Source organism: Odocoileus virginianus, unplaced genomic scaffold, assembly GCF_023699985.2.
Source record: "Odocoileus virginianus isolate 20LAN1187 ecotype Illinois unplaced genomic scaffold, Ovbor_1.2 Unplaced_Contig_22, whole genome shotgun sequence".
NCBI lineage: Eukaryota > Metazoa > Chordata > Mammalia > Artiodactyla > Cervidae > Odocoileus > Odocoileus virginianus.
In genome coordinates this window covers 487680-513594 of record NW_027224339.1, presented here as the reverse complement: position 1 = coordinate 513594, position 25915 = coordinate 487680, and the positions used below count along the sequence as shown (strand labels likewise).

Below are 25915 nucleotides of genomic sequence, written 5' to 3'. Positions count from 1 at the left end.
TGTTGTAATAGTTTGTACTTTATTGCATATGCAACCCTGCCACACTACAGTTGATTCTCTTGCCCTCCAAAGTAGGTTTATATCAGGCCCCTTTGGGGTCACTGAGCTGTGCTCCCCTTTCCTTTTGCAGCAGAGTAGATAGAGTCCCTTGAGCAGGTAGTGGGCAGGGAGAGATACACAATCGATGACCACAGTCTTCATACAAGTACGTACACTTAAATCAGCACCCTGTGGGAGTTGGAAAGGGTCTTCAGGATGGGATGAACTAAGGCTGGTCTATCTTGGGACTCTGAAGGTAAGGGAGCACATCCTGGGATTTAGTCTGAGTGGGGCATGTCTTCCCCAAACTTGTTCTGGTGGGCGATGTTCTTCACCGCTAGGAGATCCTGAGAAGGAGGCAAGAGAGGGGAGGTAAAGTGAGCACCCCTCTACCTCAGCTAGGAGGCAGCCCCAACTCCAGCCCTCAACCACACTGTCTCTTGGCCTATCCCACATGCAGAAGGGTTTCCATTTGTCCCTTACCCAATCACAAAAGGTGTGTGTATAGGGGAGGGAGTGTGAGTGAGTGTGCACACATTAGAGGGTCTGTCCAGGGCCCACCTTGTGGTGGACATAGGCCTGACAGTGGTAACACCAGGCAGACAGGTCGGCATAGCTGAGTACTAGTGGGTGTCCTGAGCCTTCATGGTGTTGGAGCATATGGGCACTGATGTAACGACCGCAGTAGACCTGAAGTTGGGGAATGAGTGTCGGGTGGAGATTAGACCCACCTAGGGTTTGCTCCTGGGTCAACCTCCACCCCACACTCTTCTTCAGCTGCATACCTGATAGCAAGACAGACACACCCAGTTCTCCTGGAGTGTTCCACAGTCCTGACAAGGTTGGGTCACGTTCAGCCCTGTCTCAGGTATGGGGCATACTGCTGCCAAATGGGGACACCAAAGCAGTGGTCTCACTGCATAAAACATGACCTGGGGTGGGTAAAACTGAGTAAGCTAGAGACTCCATCTCCCCATTATATGTTCTTATAGCACATACTCCTAGGTCGAGGCACAAATGGGTGTGAGAAGGAAGCCACCGACGTTCTAGCCTCTCCCTGAGCTCACCTGGTCAGTGTCAGCATGATCTCCAAAGACCTGCAATGGCACTGACTCATTCATGTCTTGACCTCCAGCTGCCTCTCCTAGTAGTCCTTCCTCTTCTGGGGGCTCCTGTACACATGGAGAGGAAAGAAGTATCTAGGAGGCCTGATCCTCATCCCTTCTTCCCCTTACCTGGGTGTGGTGGGCCTTACCTGAGTCGTGCTATCTAGGTCCAATACTCTGAGATTCCCCGTCAGCTTACTAGGGGATGTCTCGACTGTGGCTCCTTGCACGGGTAAGGCTGGAGGAATCCTGTTTTCAATGCATGAGGCTGGAGGGTTTTGGATCAGCTCAGCTCCCCCTGTGGCCCCCTCTGAGATGGTCTGGTCCAGTGCAGCTCCTTGTGTGGCTGTGTCTGAAGACTGGCCCTGAGTAAGTTCTACTGGAGCTGTCTCTGACTTGGTCTGATCTGGAGTGGACTCTTTCACAGATGCTTCTGAGGCGGCCTGTCCCATGCCTGCTTCCAGGATGTTCCCTTCCACTGTGGTTGTCACACAGGCTGACCCAGAACTGGCTGGTTGGGATGCCTTCTTGGTGATCAACTTAGAACTGGAGAGTCCCTCTTTGTTTCTGCACTCTGGAACCATGGGAGGGAGATCCTTGAATGTGGGTGCTATCCCTCCTCTCACCTCTGATCCCTGCCCTCCCCTGAGCCCCCATCGCCCCCAATGCCCCATGCCCACTCACTCATGACCCGCAAACTGCGCCAGTATCTTCGATGGACTTGGATGGTTTCAGTAATAGACGCCTGGGCTCCTGATAGTGGGGGCCGCAGCCGGGTCAGCAGGGGCAGTGGATCCCCAAGGAGGGAGCGAGTGCAGGCGGCCATGGACTCTGAGATGGACGTCAGGTTATAACCACCCTTTGTTAAGGAAAAGAGGAGGGAAAGGTATGATGGGGTAGTCCTCAGGGAATTCAGGAGACACAATGTCTTGCCTCCCAATCTCCCCTTGGGCCCTGAAAGTCTGGAGGGTGGGTACTGGGGACAAGTAAGTAGAACCCACATGTGTCAGATGAGCAGCACCCACTGTGTGAGATGGTTGTGAGGGTGATAAACTTGTGATATAATGTGCAAGATAATATTAACCACAATGACAGCACTAATGGCAACAATAGTAAGAGCTAATGTTCATCAAGTGCTTGCTATGTACTAGACCCTAGTTTTTTTTTGGCCGAGCCTTGCAGCACAAGGGATGTTAGTTCCCCAACCAGGGATCAAATCCATTCCCTGCAGTGGAAGCACAGAGTCTTAACCACTGGACCACCAGGGAAGTCCTAGACCCTATTCTAAGCTCTGAATCCTCACAGCCACATGGACCAAACTGGTGCAGGAACCTGCCTCCACAGTAATGGGAACCCCTGAACCCACCTACCCAGAAGCCCCTATCCTGCCCTGGTATAGGAACAACTGATCTTTCTTTCTACATGAACCTCTGTCCTGACCTGGTAAGGGATCCCCTGTTTCTCACACTCTATAGGAACCCCAGTCTCTGCTTTTGTTCCCGATAAAGAAACTTTGGCTCAGAGTGATTAAATGACTTGTCTGAGATCCTAACAGCTGGTAAGAAGTAGCGCTGAGGTTGAAACCCGGGCTACCGGAGGAAAGAGTCTACCACTCCGCCCTGCCACAAGCAGGCCTGGGCACATGGGGGGACATCTTACTAGTCAATTAATCTTTCTGTGACTTTTTGTCCTCATCTGTAAAGGAGCAATAATAACAGCACAGAAGGTTGCTGAGAGGGTACAACTAACATATGAACAATGAGTAACAATAAGCTACAGCTCTTGTACAAGGCTTATGACGTCCCAGGCACCCCTCCATGATTAGCCAGCCACACCTTACAGATGAGGATACTGAGGTACACGGGGCAGGGGCACTGAGTAATTTACAAAAGGTCAGTGAACTTCCTTTGTCCTGGGATTTTGTTGGATGCAGCTCAAGCAGAGGTAAAAAGCATAGACTTTGGCGCCAAGCTGCTTGGGTCCAAGCCTGGCTCTGCCATTGTTAAATATGTGATCTCTGGCTAGTCACTACAGCTCTCTGTGTTTCAGCTTCCCTGATCTTGAGAGAGGAAAATGATAAGGTCAGCAGACCTTACCTACAAGACTGCTTTAAGTAAATGCATTAGTTACACATGTTAAGTGCTGAGAGAAGTGTCCTGCACATAGTGAGTACTCAATTAAAGTTGCTCATGCTGGTGTTACTAATGCCCAGTGTGTGCCCACAACCCTAGGTGGGGACACCCAAGTCTTCCCAACCATCCTCCGACCATGGGAAGAGGGACTGAGAGAGTTACCTCCAGGATTAGGATGATATGGCCATTGGCCAAGCCCATCAGCAGGTGGGTGAGGTGGGCATAGCCCTCAGGCGACACCTGGCAGCCGCCCAGAGGATCCCCCCGGGCAGCGTCGAAGCCAGCTGAGACCAGCACCAGTTCTGGATTAAACTGAGGCAGAGAGAGAAGAGACATACTGAGCATGAAGGAGGGGGCACGGGGACTTAGTAGCTCAGGGAGACCCAGAGACATGGAGACAAGGACAAATGAAAACAGGGTGATGCAAGTCAGAGGGATGGAGACATGGGACCCGGAGCCCAAGAGACACAAGCCCAGAGCCCTGAAAATAGGGAGGGCAGGACAGGAGACACAAGAGAGACTTGGAGACATGGACATATCAGACACAGATTTTGAGACACAAGATACAGAGAGATGTAGGTGTGAGAAATGGATGGACAGGGACACAAAGCAAAACTGTAAGCTGTGGAGACTCATGTCAAGAGATAGTGACATGAAACAGAGAGATTATGTTCTCACATACACACCCAAGGGTAAGACCAAGAGGCAAACACTCCCCTCCCTGGATAAAACATGGGACACATGTGTACAACACAGGGTTTTATACACAGTGCTAAAGAGAGGTACACACATGCTTCCATCATAGAAGATGACAACAAAAGTGCCACACACAGATGGTCACATACAGCCACACACAATCAGATAGTCTCATACAAACTGGACTATTCATGGTAAGAGTCACACATACACACACACACATAATTTCTCAGAGGGAACAGTAATCCACAGCTACTCCTGCACCAACACAATTATACACATCACCACCAAAGTCAAAATAGTCATACATGCTGTTGCACCCACAGGAGATGGACACTTGCACACAGTCACACACATACTATTTCAAGAGTTACGCAAACACAGAAGGTAGTCACAGCCACTGTGCACAGACATACATACACATCTGAATATGCATGTCTGCACAGAGGTCACAAAGATGGCACTCACATTCATCAACCCTCAGAGTTAGTCATGCATACATGATTTGTCACAGACATACATGGTTTACACATGGAGAAGAGAGTTACCTACAGCCACTCAGTGTCAAGCAAATACATATTTATATATAGGCCATAGGAGACAGTTGGAGAGATGACTGTCATAGAGAGAGCAATGTGCAGTGATGTACAATATCACAGCCATCACACAGAGCAATGGTAGTGACAAACAGCTACCCGCAGAGTCTCACACATACTCGAACCCCTCAACACCATGCAGTTCCATAGAGATGGCAGTCACACAGGGCCACCATCACACAGAGACCAGCACTAGTGATGGTGTACACATGGGACATGTTCACAACCAGGCACACTTCCAGGCAAGATTACTCTCACACAGCCAGAAGTCCTCACAGTTACACACAGAAGGCAGTCACAGACAGACACTGCACAGACATACCCAAAGGCCATCACACAGTCATATCCTCTCACCCAAAGCCATCACTACTGTCACCCACAGGCCCTCTCACAGGATCAGTCACCTGTAAGTTGGACACATGCACACTCACTACCACATAGAGTCTCATCACGTGCACCCTGAATCATACCTCATAAGCAATGGGAAGCACCAGACGATGCCAGGCAGCCAGGTAATCAGCATCACCCATGCGGGGCCCATTCCAGGCCACATTGACAGTGAATCCTGTGCCCGTAGCTTTTCCTATCCGGGTACTGGCACCCTCATTCCCCACGGGAAAGAAGGTACCATGATCATAGCGGTGCAGAGAAATGTATAGCACACTGTGGGGACAGGGTGGGAAAGGGGGACACAGCTGGTTAGCAAGGTGCCCTTGAGGCATGGCCTGCCCACCTCCCTGACCACCCTCCAGCCCCTGCCCCAGCCCCTCACCTGGGGTCCTCCTCAAATATGTGCTGAGTTCCATTACCATGATGGATGTCCCAGTCCACGATCAGGATCCTGAGGAGGGGACAGCACCTTAGTTACCTGGCAACACTGGTTCCTTGGGGGAGGGCAGGGGCTACACCTCTGGAGTCTGTGTGTCGGGACATTTACCACGGGTGGCAGGACCCTGAGTCCCTGGGGAAAGCGCTGGGTGGCAGGCTTGTGGATCCTATCTGAGTCCTAAGGGCTTCACTGTGGGCCAGAGCAAGTGCTCAGGGCCAGATCCTGGGCCCCACATGGGTAAGTGCCATGGTCCTTTTGAAGTAAGCACCAGAGGTTGGCCCCTGGGTTCTGCTAGGATAGTCATCAAGGGCCAGATTTTCTGGGGCAGGGGACCCTGGATTCTGTTTGATAAGCACCTGCATGCCACAATCTGGGGATCCCATTTGGGTCAGGCCCCAGAGGCTAGATCCTCCTTGGTCCTTTTCTGGAAGTGCTGGGCAACTGGACCCTGGGGTGTTTCTGGGTAACTTTGGGGGCTGCATTACAGTGAATGCTGAGTAAGCACTGGGCAGTGGGGGCAGGGAGCCTTACCGCAGCGCATGCCCACTGATGGCCTGGGCATGGCGAGCAGCCACAGCCACAGAATTAAAAAAACAGAAACCACAAGCTGCATCCTGTTCTGCATGGTGGCCAGGAGGTCGCACTACAGCAATGCCATTCAAAACCTGGGGGAGGGGCAGGAAGCAAAGATTAGACCACCCACCCTCACCACTTTCCCTCCCATTTCCTCTCTTCTTCCCTGTCTCTTGTCCCCCTACTATTCCTCCACCAGCTGCTAAGGCTCCTCCCCACCGCCCTGTAGGCCCCATCCCCCTGGATGCACTTCCCTGTGAGCAAGGCCTCTGGCGAGCTGGAGCTGGGGTCCCCTTCCATTGCAGACTGCTCCCTAAGTCCCCTTTCCTCAGGCTTGGCCCAACTCTCAGAGTCGCCTCTTTCCCGCCCCCCTGCCCCCAGGACTTCCTTGCCAGGAGCCCAGGGTCCCCTCCCCAAAGCTCAGGCACCTCTCCGGCCAGTACTGCCTCCACCAGGCGACAGGCGGCGCCTGCAGCCAGCTGTGCGCAGGCAAAAGTGCTGGAGCAGATGTAGATGGAGTCATAGTTGGCACCCTCGCGGCGCAGCTCCCGGGTCTTCATCTTCTCCGTAGCCCGCAGACGTTCCAAGTGCTCAGCACTGGAGGTACAGAGGGGGCACTTGAGAAGACAGCCAGGTAATTCTGTCCCCTCCACATCCCTCCGCACCCCGTGTCTTATAACAGCTCCATGTATCAGAGAGGCAAGCCCAGGCTCCACGCTCTGAGGCCCATCCTACCCTGGCCACGTGGGTCTGACCTGTGGCAGGTGAGCAGCTCAGCATCTGTAGCGGGTCTTGCGGGCAGGGCGTGGCAGCGCTTGGCAAGGCCCTGTTCATCCAGGTGATGCATGATACAGTGGATGCGCTGGGGCATTTCAGGATGGTAGCTAGGAGTAGGGGAACAGAGGCAGGGCTTAGTACTGAAAACGGGGGTCCCTCCCCACCTCCCACTTAGCCTGGCTCTCTGACTGCCTACTTATCCCACAAGTTGTAGTGGTCCATCATCCGCTGGTCATAGACCAACCCCGTGCGAGCCTGCAGCACCGGCCACATTGGAATGGAGAGCTCAGGGGACCGTGGCAGTCCCTCTTCCTCCTTCTCTTCCACATCATCCTTCTCCATAGTGTCTTTTTCCTCCAGGGTCTCAACTGCAAGGAGAGGCTACATTCACCCTACTCCCTTATGCCACCCCCAACCTAGATCCCTGTAATACTCTGGAACGAGGTTTACCCAAACCTAAAAAGGGGTGGGAGGCCTGAAATCAGGGCCCAGTGAGAGAGAGGGCCTGACCCCCCGCACCCAGCAAGGTAGCCCAGGAAGGTCAGAGTGGGGTCTGAAGAGAAACTCCTCCCACAGCTCATTCCCTGCCCAACCCCTGACCCAACACACTCCCTGCCACCTACCTGATCTCACAAGGCTCTCCCAGAAGGGTTCAAGGGCTTCTAGAGCACAGGAGAGTGACACCTGGGCACTGGGGGTCAAGTGAGGGTAAAATGTGACCAACCAGCCCCTGAGTGAGCAGTGAGGGGCCTGCTTCTCCCCTCCTCCCCCTGGGCTTACCTTGGGCAGGGGGCACCAGGACACTCCAGTATGGGACAAGGGTCACCCAGAAGGGTGTGGAGGGAGGCGCTGACACCTTCAGCCAGAGAGCGGAGATTATAGCCACCCTGGGAGGAGGGCAGGAAAGAGCCAGATGTTACCAGAGAAGAGCATGAATGACACTGGGGTGGTGCTGGCTGCATGTCAAGGCATTTGAAGGGTGATTTCATTTGCTGAGCAAATAATCTGAGGTGGTTACCACTATTATGATGCACCTCTGACATAAGGGAAGCAGAGGCATAGGGAAGTTGAGGGACTTAGGTGAGGTTGTCCAGCTAGTAAGTGGAAATGCTGGGGCAGGAACTTCTGCCAGATTTGAATGTTGTTCTTTTGTCTTCCAGGATCCATGGGCTGAAGTGGAAGTGAGTCACTCACCTCCAGTGAGAGGATCAGCTTGCCTTCTGCAAGACCCATGAGCAGATGGGTGAGCTGGGCGAACCCTGCTGGAGTGGCGGCCATCTCACCCTGGGGGGGGACACGGAGGGTCAGCCTGGCTCCACGGGGCCTCCTCCTGCCCTCCCGCCATCCCCGTGTACCTGCCTTACCTTGGGGTCCCCTTGGAGGGCATCAAATCCAGCAGCTACCAGGACCAGCTGGGGCTGGAACTGAAGGAGGAAGGAATCACATGAGGCCACCTGCTCTCATGGCTCATCCCTCAACATCACCTCTGCCCCAGCACACCCCAGAGCCCCAGGACCTCAAATGCGACTGGCAGGAGGACGTGAAGGAAAGCGGCGATGTAGTCAGCATCTTGCATCCCCACCTGCAGACAGGGAGGCATGATAGGGACGTGCTGCTATCTGCTCTGAAGGGCAGGAGTGGGTCTCACTTTGGGGGTGAAGGGTGGGCAGACACTGACCTGGTTCCAAGGCACGTTAATGGTGTATCCCTGGCCTTGGCCTAAACCTGTGGTGGACCAATTAGAGGCCTTAAGATGGGGCCAGAACCGACCCTGCTCATAGCGGTGGATGGAGAAATAGAGGACACTGGAGGCAGAGAAAAAAAAGAGGTGCAGGGTTCAGTCAGTACTCCCCAGAAACCTCCAACCCATAGTTACCAAAGTTGACTTAACCACTCATTCATTCTCTCATTAATTTCCCCATGAATTTTTAAATTCATATATTCATTCTTCCATTCAGTTGCCAAATTATTCATCCTCCCATCCATTAATTCTTCCATTTATTTACCCATTATCTCACTCACTCATTCATTTGGTCTCTTACTGAAATTCCTCCCACAGTAAACACTGCTGCCCCTTTCAGTGCCCATACAGTTCTACCTCTGAGACCCCGAGAGCTATCAGGTCTATTCCACCCCCAAGGGCTCCTGACCCCATGGGGGACTCTAGATCATGCCTGCTTACCCACCTGCCTCTGTTACCATGGTAGTGACCACAGAACACTATGACACCGGAGGCCCATAGGGGCATGTGGCTCTTAGTGGGAGCCAGGTAAGGCTGAAAAGAATGCCAGGCAAAGCTAGGGAGCTTTGTATTTTCACTGAAGGAAGTGGGGAGACTCGGGAGCTATGTGGGGCTGGAGTAGGGATGCTGGCTGGGGCTCCATGAGGCCAGTGAGGGGGCAATTCCTTCTCCAATACCTTACAGGCCACCCCTATCACTTCTGTTTTCTAGAGAAAGCACTCAGAGCAGTGAGGAAGACTGACACAGGACAGATACTGAAGTCACAATGGTATATGTTCTGATAGTAAGCCCAGTAGGAAGGCTTGATTCTGACTGAGGCGATCAAAATGAATATCTCTCATCCATCCTTCTATCCATCTGTTCATTCACTTCCTGCCTTGTTCCAGAAAGGATTTAAGGCAGCATTTTTTTCTATTTTAGGAAAAGGCAAGAAATAGTAGTAAACAATGAATTTAGGCAAACTTAACAGTCACATTTTAATAAATGTTCATATTGTAGTTGTGAAATTAAATGCAAACTGGAATAAAAGGATTTTTGAAATAGAAGAAAACTATCTTGGAATTGGGAGATGAAGTCCATGCAAAAACTCTGGTCTTGAGCAGATGGGGGGCGGTTATTATTTCACTTTTGACTCTGATAGATAAACATACAGTAGAACATAAAGATTATCATCAGGGAAAAAAAGGAATAAAGAAAAGATCTGAAGAAAGTCCAAGTTTATAAAACAAACAGAAGGAGATAAAATAAGTTCAACTGGGAATTCCCTAATGGTCCAGTGGTTAGGACTCTGTTCTCTCACTGCCAAGGGCCTGGGTTCCATCCCTGGTCAGGGAACTAAGATCCCACAAGCTGATGTGTAGCCAAAAATAAGTAAATAAATAAGTTCAATCAACTTCCAGTAAAAGAATGGTAGATTAATAGCACAGGTTTACCTCCTCACTCCCCTACAATCCTATCAAAAGATAGTAAAGATATTTTAAACAAGAATCAACAGTAGGAAAACAGAGAGTGGGAGAAAGGACGTCAATTAGAGACTTCAACAAATCCCTGGAAAGTTGTCTGAGGATCCAGGGCCCCAGTGAGCCCTCTCCCATACTGAACATGTTGGGAGGATATCCAAGACAGTTTGAAGTTTCCCTTCTGGAGAAGTCAAGCACAGATCTAGGTCAAGGCACTCAAAGTCAATTCTGTCACTGAATGAGAAACTCATCAAATTAATTTTTTTCCTTTTAACTACTAAGTTTTAGTTTATTAAAGGAATTCTTGTTAATTTTCTTAGGCATGATAATAAGATTTCCTTAGTATGATTAGTCATTCTTTTTGTTTTAATAAATGCCTTGGAGGCAACAGCTGTATTCTTCTCTGGATATATGACTGACTATATGTATAGGTATGAAGAACTATGAATATATTCAGTACATTCTTCCTTATGAATAAGAATGTATAAATGAAAAAGAAATCTATCTATGACCTTCAATCATCCAGCTTCCTATCTCTGTCACTTAACGCCATCAGGAAGTGAAGTGAAGTGAAGTCGCTCAGTTGTGTCTGACTCTTTGCGACCCCATGGACTATAGCCTACCATGCTCCTCCATCCATGGGATTTTCCAGGCAAGAGTACTGGAGTGGGTTGCTGTTTCCTTCGGATAGTTCTTAAAACATTGTTATGAAGACAAAGAAAATAAGTAAACTAAAGCTTAGTAGAGCATAGACACAGAGAGCAAGAAAGTGATCTTGGCGATTAAAAGAATTCATAGACACACACTTCAACAGGAAGACTGTTGAATTAGAAGGTAAAGTTGAGTAAATCTCCCAGGACACAGAGCAAAAAGAAAAAGAGACAGAAGACATGAGATAAAAAATAAGAGATACAGAGGATCAACCCAGGAAGTCTAACATCTGACTAACAGAGAGACCAGAGAGGACACAGTAGAAGAAATCATCAAAATCTAACAGAAAACTTCTGAGGATTTAAGAAAGGTGTGAATATTCTGATGTAAAATGTCTACCACTGGTAAGTAGAATCAGTGGTGAAGTGAAAATTTAGGTCACCAGGAAGAACCTAAAACCTTCCAGAAAGGAAAATATATTGGAAAGGAATGAAATCAGACTGACATCTGGACATGTGCCAGCAACACTGAATGGCGGAAAATAACAAAGCAATGTCTGGAGAACCACCAGCCTAGATTAGATAAAGTGCCACAGGAATGCAAGAGCCCTTTTTCAAGGGAGAAAGTATAATTTATGCAATCAATTCAATAAAAGCCCACATAAAACATCCTACAGATGTGCTCAGAGAAGTATAAAATTATATATTTACCAGACTATTCACTGTAGAACTGTCTGTAGTAGCAAAGACTGGGAAGCACTGTAAATGTCCTAGGATTAAATGACCAAAGGTACAGCCATACCATGGAACATGGTAGAGCCTTACAAAGAACAAGATGCTTTTCAGAGGTACTAACATGGAGAGGTGCCCACACCATACTGTTAAAAGCAAAAAAGCAAGTTGCCAAAGAAAATGTAGTAGTAGTATGTTATTAATAGTAATAATGATGAATATTTGTATATCTACAGGAAAAATTCAGTTACTTTTGAGGTGATGGGAATTACAGGAGAGTCACTGCTTTAGACATTTTGATATTATTTAATTTTTTTTTTTGGCTGTGCCATACAGCTTGTGGGATTTCAGTTCCCTGACCAGGGATTGAACCCCAGCTGTGGCAATGAAAGCCCAGAATCCTAACCACTAGGTGACCAAGGAACTAACTCCCTTTAATTTTTTAACAAATAATTGGAAAACAGAGTAGTATTTTGAGGTTCACTTCAGCTCCTGGGTAAATTGGTGAATGAGTTCTCCAAATACCTGTGGACTCAAATCTTGTCTCTTCAACTTCTCTGTACGACCTCTTAACCTGTAAGCCTCAGTTCCCTGATCTGTAAAATGGGGACCCCAATAGCCCCTGCCTCAGAGTGAAATTCTGAGAGAGACAGCAGACATGCAGAGGGCAGCCCTGAGCCTATTCCCAGGACAGGTCCAATCAATGAACATGAATGCCTTCCCTTCCCTCTGGGGCACCTTCTGGCTGTGCCTGTAAAGGTAGGGGGTGGCTGGGAATCTAGCATTTGGGGTAGTACTCTAGCATCCCGGCATACCTAGGATCTTGGTCAAAGGCGAACTGTATTCCCTGACCATGGTGCACATCCCAATCCACGATAAGGACCCTGTGAATGGGAGAGAAAGGGGGCCACTATGTAAGATCAAGGGAAGAAGTGCCCAGACCAGGACACCCCACCTCCTATCACCCTCATTACACCCGCCCTGCTGCTTGCTGCTGACCTCTGAATATCATGCTTCTGTTGAGCATAACGGGCAGCCACGGCCACGTGGTTGAACATGCAATACCCATCCATGAGACTGTGCTGGGCGTGGTGTCCAGGAGGCCTGAGCAGGGCAGGGAAGGCCACAGATTGCTGGTGGTGGGGTTCTCCTCGGCAGAGATGGACTCTTCCTGCTCTCTACTCCTGGACCACCAACTCCCTCAGTGCTGATGCCTGCACAGCTGCCAGGAACTGAGTACTTGGGGCCCTCAGACCCTCACCCCTAGTCTACTCTTCTCTCTCTGAAGGAAATTTGAAAATGCTCATTAAAATGATCAATGCATACACCCTCATACCAAGTCCTTCTGCTCCTGGGGACTTAGTCCACAACCTATATAACAAAAAGGGTGAAATAACATGTTTATAATTGGATGATATTTGTTGCAGCATTTTTTTGGAAACAGCAATTGATTGGAGAGAACTAAAATGCCCAATGGTAGGGGCTGGTTAACTTACTGCGTATTTGTATAATGGTGTTCTACACAGGTCTAGCCTATACACTGTTAAAGAAAAAAGCTTTCCAAGATATAAAAGTGAAAAACACATGATACAGGGAGTGTATTGAATGCTACCACAATTTGTGGCTAATAAAGGGGAGGAGGGCTTCCCTCATAGCTCAGTCGGTAAAGAATCTGCCTGCAATGCCAGAGACCCAGGTTTGATTCCTGGATTGGGAAGATCCCCTGGAGAAGGGAATGGCAACCCATTCCAGTATTCTTGCCTGGAGAATCCCGTGGACAGAGGAGTCTGGCAGGTTACAGGACATGGGGCTGTAAGAGTTGGGCACAACTGAGCAACTAAAACCAAAGGGGAGGGAGGAAAAAAGCTACATCTTCTGCATTTCATCACTTCTGGGGTGCCAAGGATGATAAGATGGACTGATTTTTTCACATGCCAACAACAAAGCAGGAAATGATGCCAAAGGAATTCTGAGGCATTACTGTTTCTAAGATGCATCTGAATTCCAAGATGTTACAAATATGAAATAATATATATCCTAGAATCAATAAAATATGGTATTTATCCCACGAATAGGCACAGACTGTTTCCAGGAGGACACATGAGTCATTGGTTATAGTGATTACCTCCAGGAGAGGAAGCAGGGGTCTGGAGATGGGGTGAGGGGTAGGGAGGACTTTCACTTGTACCTGACTGTCAACCTTTTTTCATATTTGATTCTTGAACCATGTAAATATACTATCCATATCACTACCTTTCACATTTGAGAAAGGAATTTTTTTTTAATGTAAAAAGCCAAATGCCAGTGGGCCCTACCTGATGATGGCCATGCCATTCCGGATCTCAGCCTCCAGGACTGCATCCACCAGCCTGAGGACAGAGCCTGAGGCCAGGCAGGCACAGGTGTATGAGTTCTGGAGAAGACAGTGGGGAGTCAGAGAGGGGAATGAGGGAGAGAGTGGCCACTCAGCTACTCCCTCCAGGGTGGTGTGGATGTGGGAATGGGGAATCCCAGGATGGCCACCACCCTCTGCCCTCACAGTTCTCATCCATACCGGATGCAGATAAACTGAGTCATAGGTATCTGCTAGGACGTGGAGTTCCCCCTCGTTCATGTACTGGGTCGTTTCCATCAGATCAATGTATTCTAGGCTGGGTACATAGATGGGGGATGGGAATCAGGGGTCCGCCTCCCTCCCTGGCCCTGAACCAGGGCCCCATACCCTCCCCAACTGAGTCCTCCATTCATCAAACCCCTGGACAAGTCAGGCCTCCTCACCTGTCAATGTGGGAGATAGCTGGGGTAGAGGACACCTTCCGTGCTCCTTCCCCAGTTTGTCTCATTTCTAGTAATATCCTTTGTCCTCTGCTCTGGCCATATCAGATCTTACCTCCAGGCCTTTGGCCAGACTGTCCCAGCTGTCTGGACCTCCCTCTCCTCAGCCTTCTTCATTGGACTCATTCTTTTTCTCTTCTCAGCTGATACTCGCTCTGACAAGCTAACTTTCCTTGAGACATACCACAACAGGCCTCTTATTCTGGATTCCTTCAGCCCCGCTGGGGGAACCCTCTGATCATTCCATCCACATATCCATTGTCTGTTTACACATCAGATTATAGTAACAAAAAGAGCTCACCAGGGACTGATGATATGCCAGGTACCATTCTAAGTACATATCACACCCTCCTTATGTTTACTAGCTCCCAGGTTACAGGCATGACACTGAGATTCAGAGAGGCTCAGTGACTTGCCCAAGTGACATTCCTTCTCAAAGCATTGGGCCAGGGGCAGCTGCCTCCCCATCCCCTACGAGGCTCCTAAACCTTCACCTGTGAACCAACATCAGCTCCTCCTTTTCGGCGAATCGGGCCTAGGGAGACAAGAGAGAGACAAAGGGCTAAGGCTCTGCTCTGGCTGTGCCCGGGTCCCTCCCTCAGTCACTGCCTTCCGCCCAGGATGCTGGCTGGGGGACTCACCTGAAAGGACACACAGCGGTCCAGGAGGCCCTCCTGGATCAGTTGCTCCTTGATGGCATGGAGCCGCTCTGGGCCTTCCGGGAAGCTGGGTTGACAGAGATACAGATATATGACACTGGTGAGCACCACATCTGCCCCATCTGCCCTTCCACGGCTGCTGACCCGTGAAACTGGAGTCACCTCTGGCACCTGGTGGCTCTGTTCTCACAACATATCCAGAGCGTGACCCTCTCCTATCACCTCCAGTGCTGCTACCATAAACTCTGGTTTGGGTTACTGCACTCAGCTGGCCTCCTGGCTTCTGCCTCTGCTCCCCCAGCAGTCCTTTCTCTGCACAGCAGCCTAGACATTGGTTAAAACTCAAATCAAGTCACGTCCTTCCTCTACTCAAAACCTTCTCCTGGCTCCCATCTCATTCAGGGTAAAACCCAAAGTCCTCCCCATGCCCCAGAAGTCCTGTGACCATCTGCTCCCATCACCTCTCTGACCCCCATCTCCTATTGCTTGCTTCTACACCGGGCTCCTCCATATTCCTTAATCAAAACCAAGTTTCCACTTGCTCTCCTTCCTGCCCAGGACAACCTTCTCCCAGATGTCTCTCTAGTTCACTCCCTTACCTCCTTCAGATCTCTGCTCAGATAATGAGGCCTTACCTGATCATATTTAAAACTGAAGAGTCCCCTCCACTGCACTTTCTGCTACTCTCCCTCCTGCTTCAGCATTTCTCCATAGCACTTCTTCTAACATACTTTGTTAGAAGTTTTGTTTGTTTGTTGTTTGTTTACTTTGTCTCCCTCCTCTACAATGTAATCTCCACAAAGGCAGGAGTTTTGTTTGTTTTGTCTACTGCCTGTCCCTAGTGCCTCTGGAGATAGATATGTATTTGGTAATGAAGCCTTTTGCCATCTGGAGTCTTCTACTGGAAGAGGGGCAATAGAAATTAAACTGGTAAACAAACACTTAGGTATGTTGTTTTTAGTCACTAAGTCATGTCCGACTCTGCGACCCCATGGACTGTAGCCCTCCAGGCTCCTCTGTCCATGGGATTTCCCAGGCAAGAATACTGGGGTGGGTTGCCATTTCCTTCTCCACATAAGAATAATGGACAGAACAATGGCATGGGTTAGGAATATCTCAGGTGTGGGGAAAGGGGAGTGGCCAGGCAAAGCCCTCTCCAAGGGTCTCCTTGAGATCTGAATGTTAACTGGGAGAGGAGGCTGAGATGAGAGAATGTCAGGCATATTGGAAGAACAGCAAGGGGATCAGTGTGCAGGAAGTGAAGCAAAGCAAATGAGGGGGAGGATTGGCTGACGGGGTCATGGAGGTGATATGGAACCAGGTCACGTGGAACACTGAGGGCCAGGATGAAGAATTTAAACTTTACCTTCAGGGAAACAGTCTGTCCTTGAAGGACTTTAAGAGAGAGAACATCATCGTATGTATTCTTTTAGGCTGCTGTGTGGAAAACAGGCAGTAGGGGTAAGGGTGGAAGCAAGGAGGCCTCTGCAAGTCTAGGTGAGTCATAATGGTAGTGGCAGTGGAGGCAGCAAGGACAGGTCAGATTCTGAATACATTTTGAACAAAGCCAAAAGAATTTGCTGATGGATTGCAACATGTGACTGAATGGGAAGTGTAATTCTTCCATTTCAGCACAAAGGTCCCTTCTTCAAGGAAGCCTCCTGAGAACCCTGGATACTAGTCTAAGGTCCTCTAATAAACACTCTTGAAAGCCCTGGTCTTAGGTCCTCCTTCATTAAACACCTCACATTGCTGATGGCTACTTCGAGACCTGTTCTCCTACTTACCTGTCAGCTCCCTGTCTGTCTTGTCTGACACATTTGTATCATCATCTCTGGCACACAGTAGGCACTCAATAAAGGTTCACTGGCTAAATGAAAAGAACCCATTCGAGCCTGAGCCCCATCTCCCTAAATCATCTGCTTCCAGTCTCTAGGCTAGATTAAGAAAGGGTTCATTCTTGCTAATGGGCTCTAAGTGCATATATTTGTATAGTTTGGGTATGGCCTGGAGGAGCCAGCCTCACCTGTCATCCCAGAGGCAGTGGAATTCATTTAGCTGTTCATCGAACACCAAGCCAGTGCCAGACAGTGTCCTGGCCTCCAGGTTCAGATCCTGTGAGGAAAAAAATGGGAGAGACTGATGCACTGAGGGCCTGAATCAGTGGGAACATCCCACACAGTCCAGGATGGAGAACCTTAGGGTTTTGATTGTCCCAGGAGGCTAAATTGAGGCCAGGCCCCTCTCACCAGCCCTTGCAGTCCCACGATTAGGTCTTGCTCGGCTGTTTGGCTAAGCTTCTTCATTCTGCCTTTCTTCTTTACCTCCGCTAGATTGGGGCTGGAGCGGAGTATGGCACCCTTTTTAACACCTCGCTTCTGCCAAACAGAGAGAAAGGTTAGAGTCCAACGCACAGCCCGCTGCTCCCCCTCCCCCTCATCAAGGCAGGTTGGGGGGCCTCACCGAGGTAATGCTGGAGTCGTGGGTGGGGGAGTGGGGATTGTGCCTACTCCTTCGCTCCTTGGGTGTAGTGGAATCCTGACCGGTGGAGGTCATGGTTGGGGAGACTTCACCCCTGACGCGGTCCTGGGGGGGTGGGGTGGAGGTAACTGTGAAGGGGCCCGAACACCCTTAAGACCCCACATCCCAGCCCCTTCCCAGACCCCGCCCCCTACGCTAGTCTTCCCTTGTGCTGGCTCTTCCCCACCGCCTTTTAAACTCCGCCTCTCAAGGCTCTCTCCCTCCAACAGGGTGTCCGTCCTACCTTGTCCCGCCCATCCCACTAGGCTCCATCCCTTTAACACTATTCTTTCTCCTTTCAAAGTCTTGCCCTTTAACAGAGCAATTAACCCCCAAGCTCAGTCCGTTCTCACCGCCCCTTCCGCTCTATCAACCCTTTCATTCCTCAAAGCCTCGCGCAGACCCCACCCCTTCGCAAACCTGCCCCTTCCAGCCAATCTCCCGAGATAATCAGCACCCTTTCACTCAGCCAGACCCAGCCCCGGCCCCGACTCCACCCTTAACGATTCACGTAACTCCACCCCTTATCGGGCCAGCCCAGCACCTACTACTTGGCTATATCCTGACCCTAACGTTTCGACTAGCCCAGCTCCTCAGGGGACTGCCTCTTTCCCTCCAACAGGCCCCACCCCCTACCCAGGTCCAACCCCTAGCGCTTCACCAAGCCCCTTCCAGCCAGTTCGAACCGCCTTCCGCTGGCCCCTCCTCCTTCTCGCCGCCATTGGCACCGACCAATCCCTTCCGCTCCACCCACCGGGTGCAGCCCCTTTCTCAAACTCCGCCCTTGCCTGGAGCCTCCAAATTCCTGACAACCGCAGGTGCGTGATCCCCTCTTTTACACTGGGCCTGTCTCTCACAGACCGCCCCGATTCCGCCCACACAGGGGATCTTGCCGCGCCGCCGCGCCCCTAGTGTGGGCCACACCTCCCGTGGATTCACTAACGGCTAATCTACCTCTCTGCGCGCGACGCTGGCTGTACTGCGCCTGCGCGAGGCGCGTGCCGGCGGTTCGACCAAGCGCTCGGGCTCAAGCCCGACCCTCTCCCAACCACCAGTGCTGTCGTTCTATCGGCCATGGCCGCCGTCCCTCATTCCTGGTCCACTTACCTTAGGAGCCCTCCAGACCCGCGCCAAAACAACTTACCGTTCGATGACTCAAGAGTGCAAGCAAGCAAACAAGGGCGTTAGGAAGGGGCGCTTTCTCACCTCCCGTGGCTTCCCGCGCGACGCGCCGTAATGACGTAGCCCGGGCGGGCTGGTGGTTGTGCCTGGAGAGCGTTGGAATCTGGACAAGGCTGGTGGCGGCCAAAATGGGAGTGGTGATGATGATAAATGTGAGGATTTTCTGAGTTCATGTTCACTAAGAACACAAGAAACATTCACCAAGTGTTAGGTATTAATATTCTGCCGCGAAAATGAATGGTGGAGCGGAAGGAGTCTTGGTAGGGGCAAATAATTGTGATAATAGCAAGTATTGTGTGACAGGCATTGTCATAAGCCACAGTACTATGAGGGAGTTCCTTGAGGCTGCTTTGCAGATGAGGAAACTAAGGTTACGTGACTTAACCATGTGACCTTGGGCAAGTTACTGAACATCTCTGTGCTTCAGTTTCCTCATCTGGAAAATTGTGATAATGATAGTGCCCAGAGACAGAATGGACCTCAGGAGGGGAGTGTTTATTTGGGTGGTGGCCCTCCACAGGGTCACTTCTGCTCCCATGCTGTAATAGAAAGTGTGTGCCGTAGGGGGGAGTTGCCCCTGTGCACCCCATCCCCAGCTACCTCACATCGCATGTCTAAATGTCAGCCCCACAGTAAGCCAGTTTGTCCTCCTAATCTCCCTCTCTCATTCTTCACCATTTCCTACCGGGCTGTAGGCTGGGGTGGGAGAGATAAGCGGTCTGAGGTTCAACATCGCTTACTAACAAACAGATTGACAGCCCCATTGCCCAGTAGCTGGGTCCTCTGACCTTCTTGCAAACCCCAGTTCAAGCCTTCTCGTCCCTTACAGTCTTTTCCTACCTGACCATGTGTTTTGTCCCAGTGGAAGAGCGTTACAGCCTTAAGACCTTTAAGCCTCTGCATAGACCAAAGAAAGCATGTAGACAGTGATACACCCTAAGGACCATTTTGAGATTGTGATGCAGGGTAAAAGAGTAGGGAGTCTTGTAAAGGCCAAGGCCCATATTTTTCTGAATAGTCAGAAGAGAGATTTCTCTAGAGCTGATGTTGGCAAACTTTTTCTACAAAGGGCCTGATAACAAATATTTTAGGCTTTCCAGGTCACATATGGCCGCTGTGGCATTGTCTTTCTTCCTGTTCTCCTTCCCTCTCTTCCTTCCTTTTCCTTTCTTTTGGTTCCCTTTCTTTCTTTTCCTTCTTCTCTCCCTCCCTTCCCCTCCCTTTCTCTTCTTTATGTTCTTTTTTCTCTTTAAAAGTGTAAAAACAGGTTGCAGTCTGGCTTTGGCCTGAAGGTCACAGTTTGCTGATCCCTGCTGTACAGTGTCAGTCTTCGGTTTCCTTTATCTGGCTGGGATTCTTTTACAGGATGAGTGCAGAGGTTCCATGTTTCCTGAGGATTGGTATTCCTCTTGTGTGAGGTGTGAGGATAGGGATTCATAGAAAAGGTCAGGTTATTTCTGCTGTTCTGTACTGGGTCAAGCAAATGTTCCTGGACAGAATGAGGATAGGGATTCCTATAGTTTCTGTAGTGGTGTTCCTCTATGAAACTAGGCAGGGGTTTCTATACAGGAAATACCAGTTGTTTCTAGGGAACTCCAGGCTACACATTCCCATACAAATTCAGGATGAGGCTCCATAAACTGCATTATGACAGGTTCCTATAAAGAGGTGGTTGTGGTTGTTTAGTTGCAAAGTTGTGTCCAACTCTTGTAGCCCACCAGGCTCCTCTGTCCTTGAGATTTCCCAGGCAAGAATACTGGAGTGGCTTGCCATTTCATTCTCCAGGGGATCTTCCCCTGCTGCTGCTGCTTAGTCGCTTCAGTCGTGTCTGACTCTGTGTGACCCTGTGGACTGTAGCCCACCAGGCTCCTCTGTCCATGGAATTCTCCAGGCAAGAATACTGAAGTGGGTTGTCATGTCCTCCTCCAGGGGATCTTCCCAACCCAGGGATCGAACCCTGGTCTCCTGCATTGCAGGTGGATTCTTTACTGCCGAGCCACCAGGGAAGCCCATAAAGAGATTATGTAGCCCAATTCAGGGTCAGCACAGGTTTTTCTGTAAAGGTTCAGAGCTGTGTTCATACAAATTTAGGATTAGGTGTTCATGTCCAGATTCAGTCTAGACTGTTATTAATTGTGCTAAATTATGTTAGCTGCTGTAAAACCTAGAATCTCAGAGGCTTCACAGATGCATGTTTATTTCTTACTCATACAAAATCCATTGGGAATCTTTATTACTGGTTATTCATGGACCCAGGCAACTTCATTTCACAGCTCTGCTCTCCTCTAAGCCCTTGGAATCCTCACTATTCAGCTAATAGATGGGGAGAGAGTCGAAGATTCTTTGAGAGAATTTTTTGGATGAAGTCTGAAAGTGTAGTATGTCAATCTGCCCACATTCCATTGGTCAGAGCTCTGTCACATGCCCATATCTAATTATAAGGGAGGTTGGAAAAGTGAGTGAGCCTAGGAAGAAAAGGAACAGGTTTGAGAGCATACAGCAGTGCCTGCTACAGGATTCTATATACTCCACAGAGCTATGCTGTCCAATATGGTAGTTACTAGCTACACACTGAGCCCTTGAAATGTGACTGTTCCAACTTGAGATGTACTGTAAGTTTGGAATACACACTGAGTTTTTTTTTAATTGGTATAAATAAATATCTTGATAACATTTTTGGGGGGGTGAGCTGTGTCATGGGGGATATTAGTTCCCTGACCAGGGATCAAACCTGAGACCCATAAAGTGGAGAAAGCGTGTGAGTCAGTCATTCAGTCGTGCCTGATTCTTTGTGACCCAGTGTACAGCAGCCCACCAGGCTCCTCTATCAGTGGGCTATTTCAGGAAAGGATACTGGAATGGGTTGCCATTTCCTTCTCCAGGGGATCATCCTAACCCAGGGATCGAACCTGGGTCTCCTGCAGTGCAGGCACAATCTTTACCGATGAAATTACGAGGGAAGGCCCCCTATAGTGGAAGTGCGGAGTTCTAACCACTGGACCACCAGGAAAGTCCCAGCAATAGCTTTTAAATTGATTAAAATAATTTTATTTATTACTGACTGTGCTCAGTCTTCATTGCAGTGTGGGCATTCCTCTCATTGTGGAGAGCAGGAGTAACTCTAGTTGTGATGCTTGGGCTTCTCATTGCAGTGGCCTCTCTTGTTGCAGAGCACAGGCTCTAGGGCGTGTGGGCTCAGTAGTTATGATTCCTGGGCTCTAGAGCACAGGCTCAGTTGTGGTGCTCGGGCTTAGTTGCTCCGCAGCATGTGGGATTGTTCTAGATCAGGGATGGAACCCATGTCTCCTGCATTGGCAGGCGGATTCTTTACCACTGGGCCACCAGGGAAGCCCCTATATCGATTACATATTGAAATGAAATACCATTGGTCCTTGAACAAAATGGATTTCAATTTGTGGGTTCACTTGTATGCAACTTTTTTTCAATACATGCTACTGCTACAGGATCCAAGGTTGGTTGAATCTGTGCTTAGTCGCTCAGTCTTGTCTGACTCTGCGAGTCTATAGATGTGAAACTGCTGATGTGGAGAAACCAAATATAGAGGACTGACTATAAAGTTATACATGGATTTTCACTGCTTGGTGGTGTCAGTGCTCTTCCCCCTTGTTGTTAAAGTGTCAACTGTACTCAATTATAGTGGGTAAAGTATAAAATATATCATTTAAATTAACGTCACCTGTTTTTCTCTCTTTTTAATGCAGCCACATGAAAATTTAAAATTATACATGTGACTAGAATTGTATTTCTTTTGGACAGCACTGCTATCAAGAATTCTCTTTAATGTATCAGGACAGGGGTTCTAGTGGAGGTAGAGAGGTTTCTCTACAGGGTCAGGTTGTTTTGTCTGAGGTCCGGAGAATGACCCTATTATCTGGTAAGACAGGTTTGTAGAAAAATATGAGGATTGGAAACATTGTAGAATGAGAGGGAAGGATGTGAAGGCAGATTAAGCGTGGCTGTTCCTTTAGAGGCCAGAAGGGTGGTTTTCTGTAGAGGGTCAGGCCAGAGGATCAATCATAACATACTGAGGCCAGGTATTTCTGCATGGGATCAGAGCTGGGTGGCCAAAGACGCAGATCGAGAGACTCTTTGAGGGGTTAGGCCAGGGTTGGTTTGTTTGCTTGCTTGCTTGTTTTTCATTTTGTTGGGGTATAGCCAATTAACAACAATGTTATGATAGTTTCAGGTGAACAGCAAAGGGACTCACCCATACATATACACATATCCATTCTCCTCCCAACACCCCTCCCATCCAAGTTGCCACATGATGTTGAACAGAGTTCTCTGTGCTACAGTACGTCCTTGTTGGTTATCCATTTTAAATGTAGCAGTGTGCATGGTAAGTTGCTCCAGTGTTGTCCAACTGTTTGCAACCCTGTGGACTGTTGCCCGCCAAGCTCCACTGTCCATCGGATTTTGCAGGCAAGAATACTGTAGTGGCTTGCCATTTCCTACTCCAGGAGGCCAGGGTTCTTGTACAGACTCAGGACAGGTGATCATGGTGATTCAGATTCTGGATTGTTTAACAAGGTCGGAGCAGAAGTTCCTGTGCAGGATAGATGTTTTTATACTGGTTTATTTCTTGGATGTCTCTCAAATCAGAGGTTCCCTTTGAGTGTGAGAGCAGGGTTTTCTGTACCAGCTCAGGACACAAGTTCCTGAAAGGACTCAGAGGGTAGTCCCACGCAGCATCAGGACAGAGATCCTGTGCAGAGGTAGGACACGGTCACCTTCACAGATTCAGGTGAGGGTTTCTTCTGTTGGCTCAGGACAGTGGCTCCTGTAAGGGGCAAAAGTGAGGCTTCTGGGACAAGGCCGGGGAAGGGGCTGTCATAGAGAGTTACAGGGCTTCCCGTGTAGGGTCACAGGGGTGTTTCCACAGGGGGAGGTTAGGAGTTCCTGGAAAGGAACCTGAGTCAGAGATTCCTATAAATGAGTCAAGTTAAGGATTTCTGTGGAGAGTCAGGATAAAGGTTTTCTGCCTAAAGTCTGGTTAGAAGTTCCAGGATAGTTATAGTCAAGGCCTCCTGTAGAGAGTCATGGCCCTGGCGCAGAGGGTGAGGAGGGGAAGCCCTCTATGGTGTCTGGGAGGGGGATCCTGTGCAAAGTGAGGCCATAGGTGGCTGCATAGGATGAGATATGGGCTTAAAGTTGAGGGTTAGGACAGGTGTCCCTGACACAGGGTTTCCTGTGTAAGTTCAAGACTGAGGTTCATGTTGAGAGTCAGAGCATGAGTTCCTGCATGCTCTGCATGGTGGGTTGTGAGATCAGGCTCGTTGTGCAGAGTGACATCAGGAGTTGTCCACCTTGGAGGCAAGGGCTTCTAAACTCAGTCTGGATTTTCTGCACTCACTAGATTTTCTATTGAGTGAGGTATTTTGAAAATGCCACCTGAAGGCAGGGCTCCAGTACATTATGAGGACAGAGGTGTCCTGTCCAAGGTCAATATAGGATTCCTATAAAGAGAGTGAGGCTTGGGAAGAGGGTCAGGGCAGGCATTTCTGTTAGGGGTGGTACAGGGACCTTCTTTGACTGGGAGTTCCAGATTGCTAGCAGGAGTAAGGCAGAGGTTCTTGTGCAATGGGAGGCCAGGGGTTCCTCCTGTGCAAGGTGAGGGCTGCTGTTCCTGTCCAGAGTCAGGCTGGGTTTCCTGTTGATAATTAGAAAAAGGGATTCCCTTAGAGTCCCAGATCTAGGTTTCTGTACCGGGCTTGGGCAGCCATTCTTATAGCTGGTACGGACCCGGGTTCCTGAGCAAGGTGGGGCCAGGCACATTTCCACACAGGTTCTGAGAGGGGTGTCTGTTCAAGATGAAGACTAGGCCTCCTCCAGGCTGAGAGGGCTGGGGTCCTGTGGGGGCAACCAGGCTTTTACAGGGCCAGAGCCCTTGTGGACAGTTCCTGCAAGGAGTGTGTGGACCACTCTGATTCTCACATGGGCTAGTGTGGTGACTGCTCTGAAGGGGTGCTGCTCTGTTCAGGACAGCTACTCACCCCTACTGTGTTCAAGATGTGTGGGCCCACAGTCCCCGCCTTGGGGCTCCAGGGGAGAAGCTGTACAGAGAACCAGACCAATTAAGTGTGAGTAAGACTCACTATACCCACTCCAGTATTCTTGCCTGGAGAATCCCAGGGACGGCAGAGCCTGGTGGGCTGCCATCTATGGGGTCGAACAGAGTCGGACACGACTGAAGCGACTTGGCAGCAGCAAGACTCACTGTGGTGAAGGGAGGGTCACCCATCTAAAATCCACTCCTTCAACTCAGTGTAGTCAGGGCGAGTTCTGAGCCTAGCTTTTCATTAGTCAAATGAGCATGAATGCAGTTTCTTCAGGCTTTTTTTTTTCCCAGGTGTTCTTGAACTAAGGTGGCTGAAGCCTCTCAGCTGTTGCTGACCCACAGTGAGCACTCAGTTAAAGGTGCTGCTTTCTGTTAGGAGCTGCTGGAAAGCCTCGGCCAGCTGTGGTGAGCCACTTAACCTGTCTAGTTTAGGATGTCACCTGACTGCTCCTGTGTAAAGGTTTGTTAAATGGAAGTACAGGTTCCATGTTCAGGGAAGCAGTTCACCCTAGTGAGTAGGTAGGTGTGTTGGGGCAGGAGCTGGTACTGTGGGGAGCTCCCCAACCTTCAGGGTCTAAATATCACCCCCAGAGGGCACTTTGTCCTCCTAATCTCCCCCGCTCATTCTCTACCGTTTCCCACAGGGCTGCAGGCCTATCTGGGTTGAGAGAGGTAAGAGCTGAGTGACAGAAAGGCCCATAGACAGCCTCACAGTCCTGCACTGGCCTTCTGACCTACTTGACAGCTACCATCCCCCCTCCCTTCCTCGCTTTCCTGTCCTCAGATGTCTGATGTCCCTTAGAAGAGGGTTCCTAGTTTACACCAACTAAAACTGATGGCTCAGATGGTAAAGAATCTGCCTGTAATGCAGGACACCCGGGTTCGATCCCTGGGTTGGGAAGATCCCCTGGAGAAAGAAATGGCAACCCACTCCAGTATTCTTGCCTGGAGAATTCCATGGACAGAGGAGCCTGGCGGGCTACAGTCCATGGGATTGCAAAGAGTCAGACACAGCTGAACAACTAACACATACATTGTCAGCCACTCGGAGACACTGGGACATGGCCCACGCCACACGATATGCTCACACACATACAGACTTACACAGAAATACTGTTGTCACCAGACCCACAAAGACATTCTAAGACTCAGACCCTCACGGTCCCACTGCTGTGCCTCACACACCATCATATAACAGTTCTCGTTCAACGTTCCGAAATGTGTATGGATCCACTTCTGTGCCCAGCGCACATGCCGTCATGCTGTCTCAAAGATCACCCCACTGGTGCACAACCCCACACGTTTACTC

General features: G+C 49.6%; 1 protein-coding gene and 1 long non-coding RNA gene across 9 annotated transcripts in view; one reads left to right on the top strand and one right to left on the bottom strand.

Annotated features, from left to right (window-relative positions):
• On the bottom strand, positions 1 to 18647 carry HDAC6 (histone deacetylase 6). Of its 8 annotated transcripts, none has more exons than XM_020901230.2 (29): positions 18552 to 18647; positions 17289 to 17411; positions 17075 to 17203; positions 16852 to 16940; positions 14808 to 14892; positions 14661 to 14701; positions 13886 to 13982; positions 13647 to 13744; positions 12331 to 12435; positions 12147 to 12215; positions 8427 to 8553; positions 8265 to 8330; positions 8113 to 8172; positions 7943 to 8032; positions 7529 to 7635; positions 7372 to 7439; positions 6945 to 7116; positions 6727 to 6855; positions 6400 to 6568; positions 5930 to 6063; positions 5342 to 5410; positions 5040 to 5232; positions 3440 to 3589; positions 1830 to 2004; positions 1295 to 1719; positions 1107 to 1211; positions 825 to 971; positions 601 to 729; positions 1 to 386 (listed from the first exon to the last, which is right to left on the bottom strand). In XM_020901230.2, the coding sequence occupies exons 2-29, from the start codon at positions 17379 to 17381 to the stop codon at positions 318 to 320; spliced, it is 3390 nt and encodes a 1129-aa protein (XP_020756889.1). In that variant the 5' UTR covers positions 17382 to 17411; positions 18552 to 18647; the 3' UTR covers positions 1 to 317. The 8 variants fall into 8 exon arrangements, with proteins under 8 accessions (XP_020756889.1, XP_020756888.1, XP_020756881.1 ...); XM_020901229.2 differs by having other exon boundaries at positions 18490 to 18591; XM_020901222.2 differs by lacking the exon at positions 18552 to 18647 and adding an exon at positions 18134 to 18412.
• Positions 17967 to 25915, top strand: part of LOC139034057 (uncharacterized) — a 21247-nt gene continuing 13298 nt past the window's right edge. Inside the window, exon 1 of the long non-coding RNA XR_011486527.1 lies at positions 17967 to 18163. This is a non-coding gene — a long non-coding RNA (uncharacterized lncRNA). The remainder of the gene's footprint in view (positions 18164 to 25915) is intronic.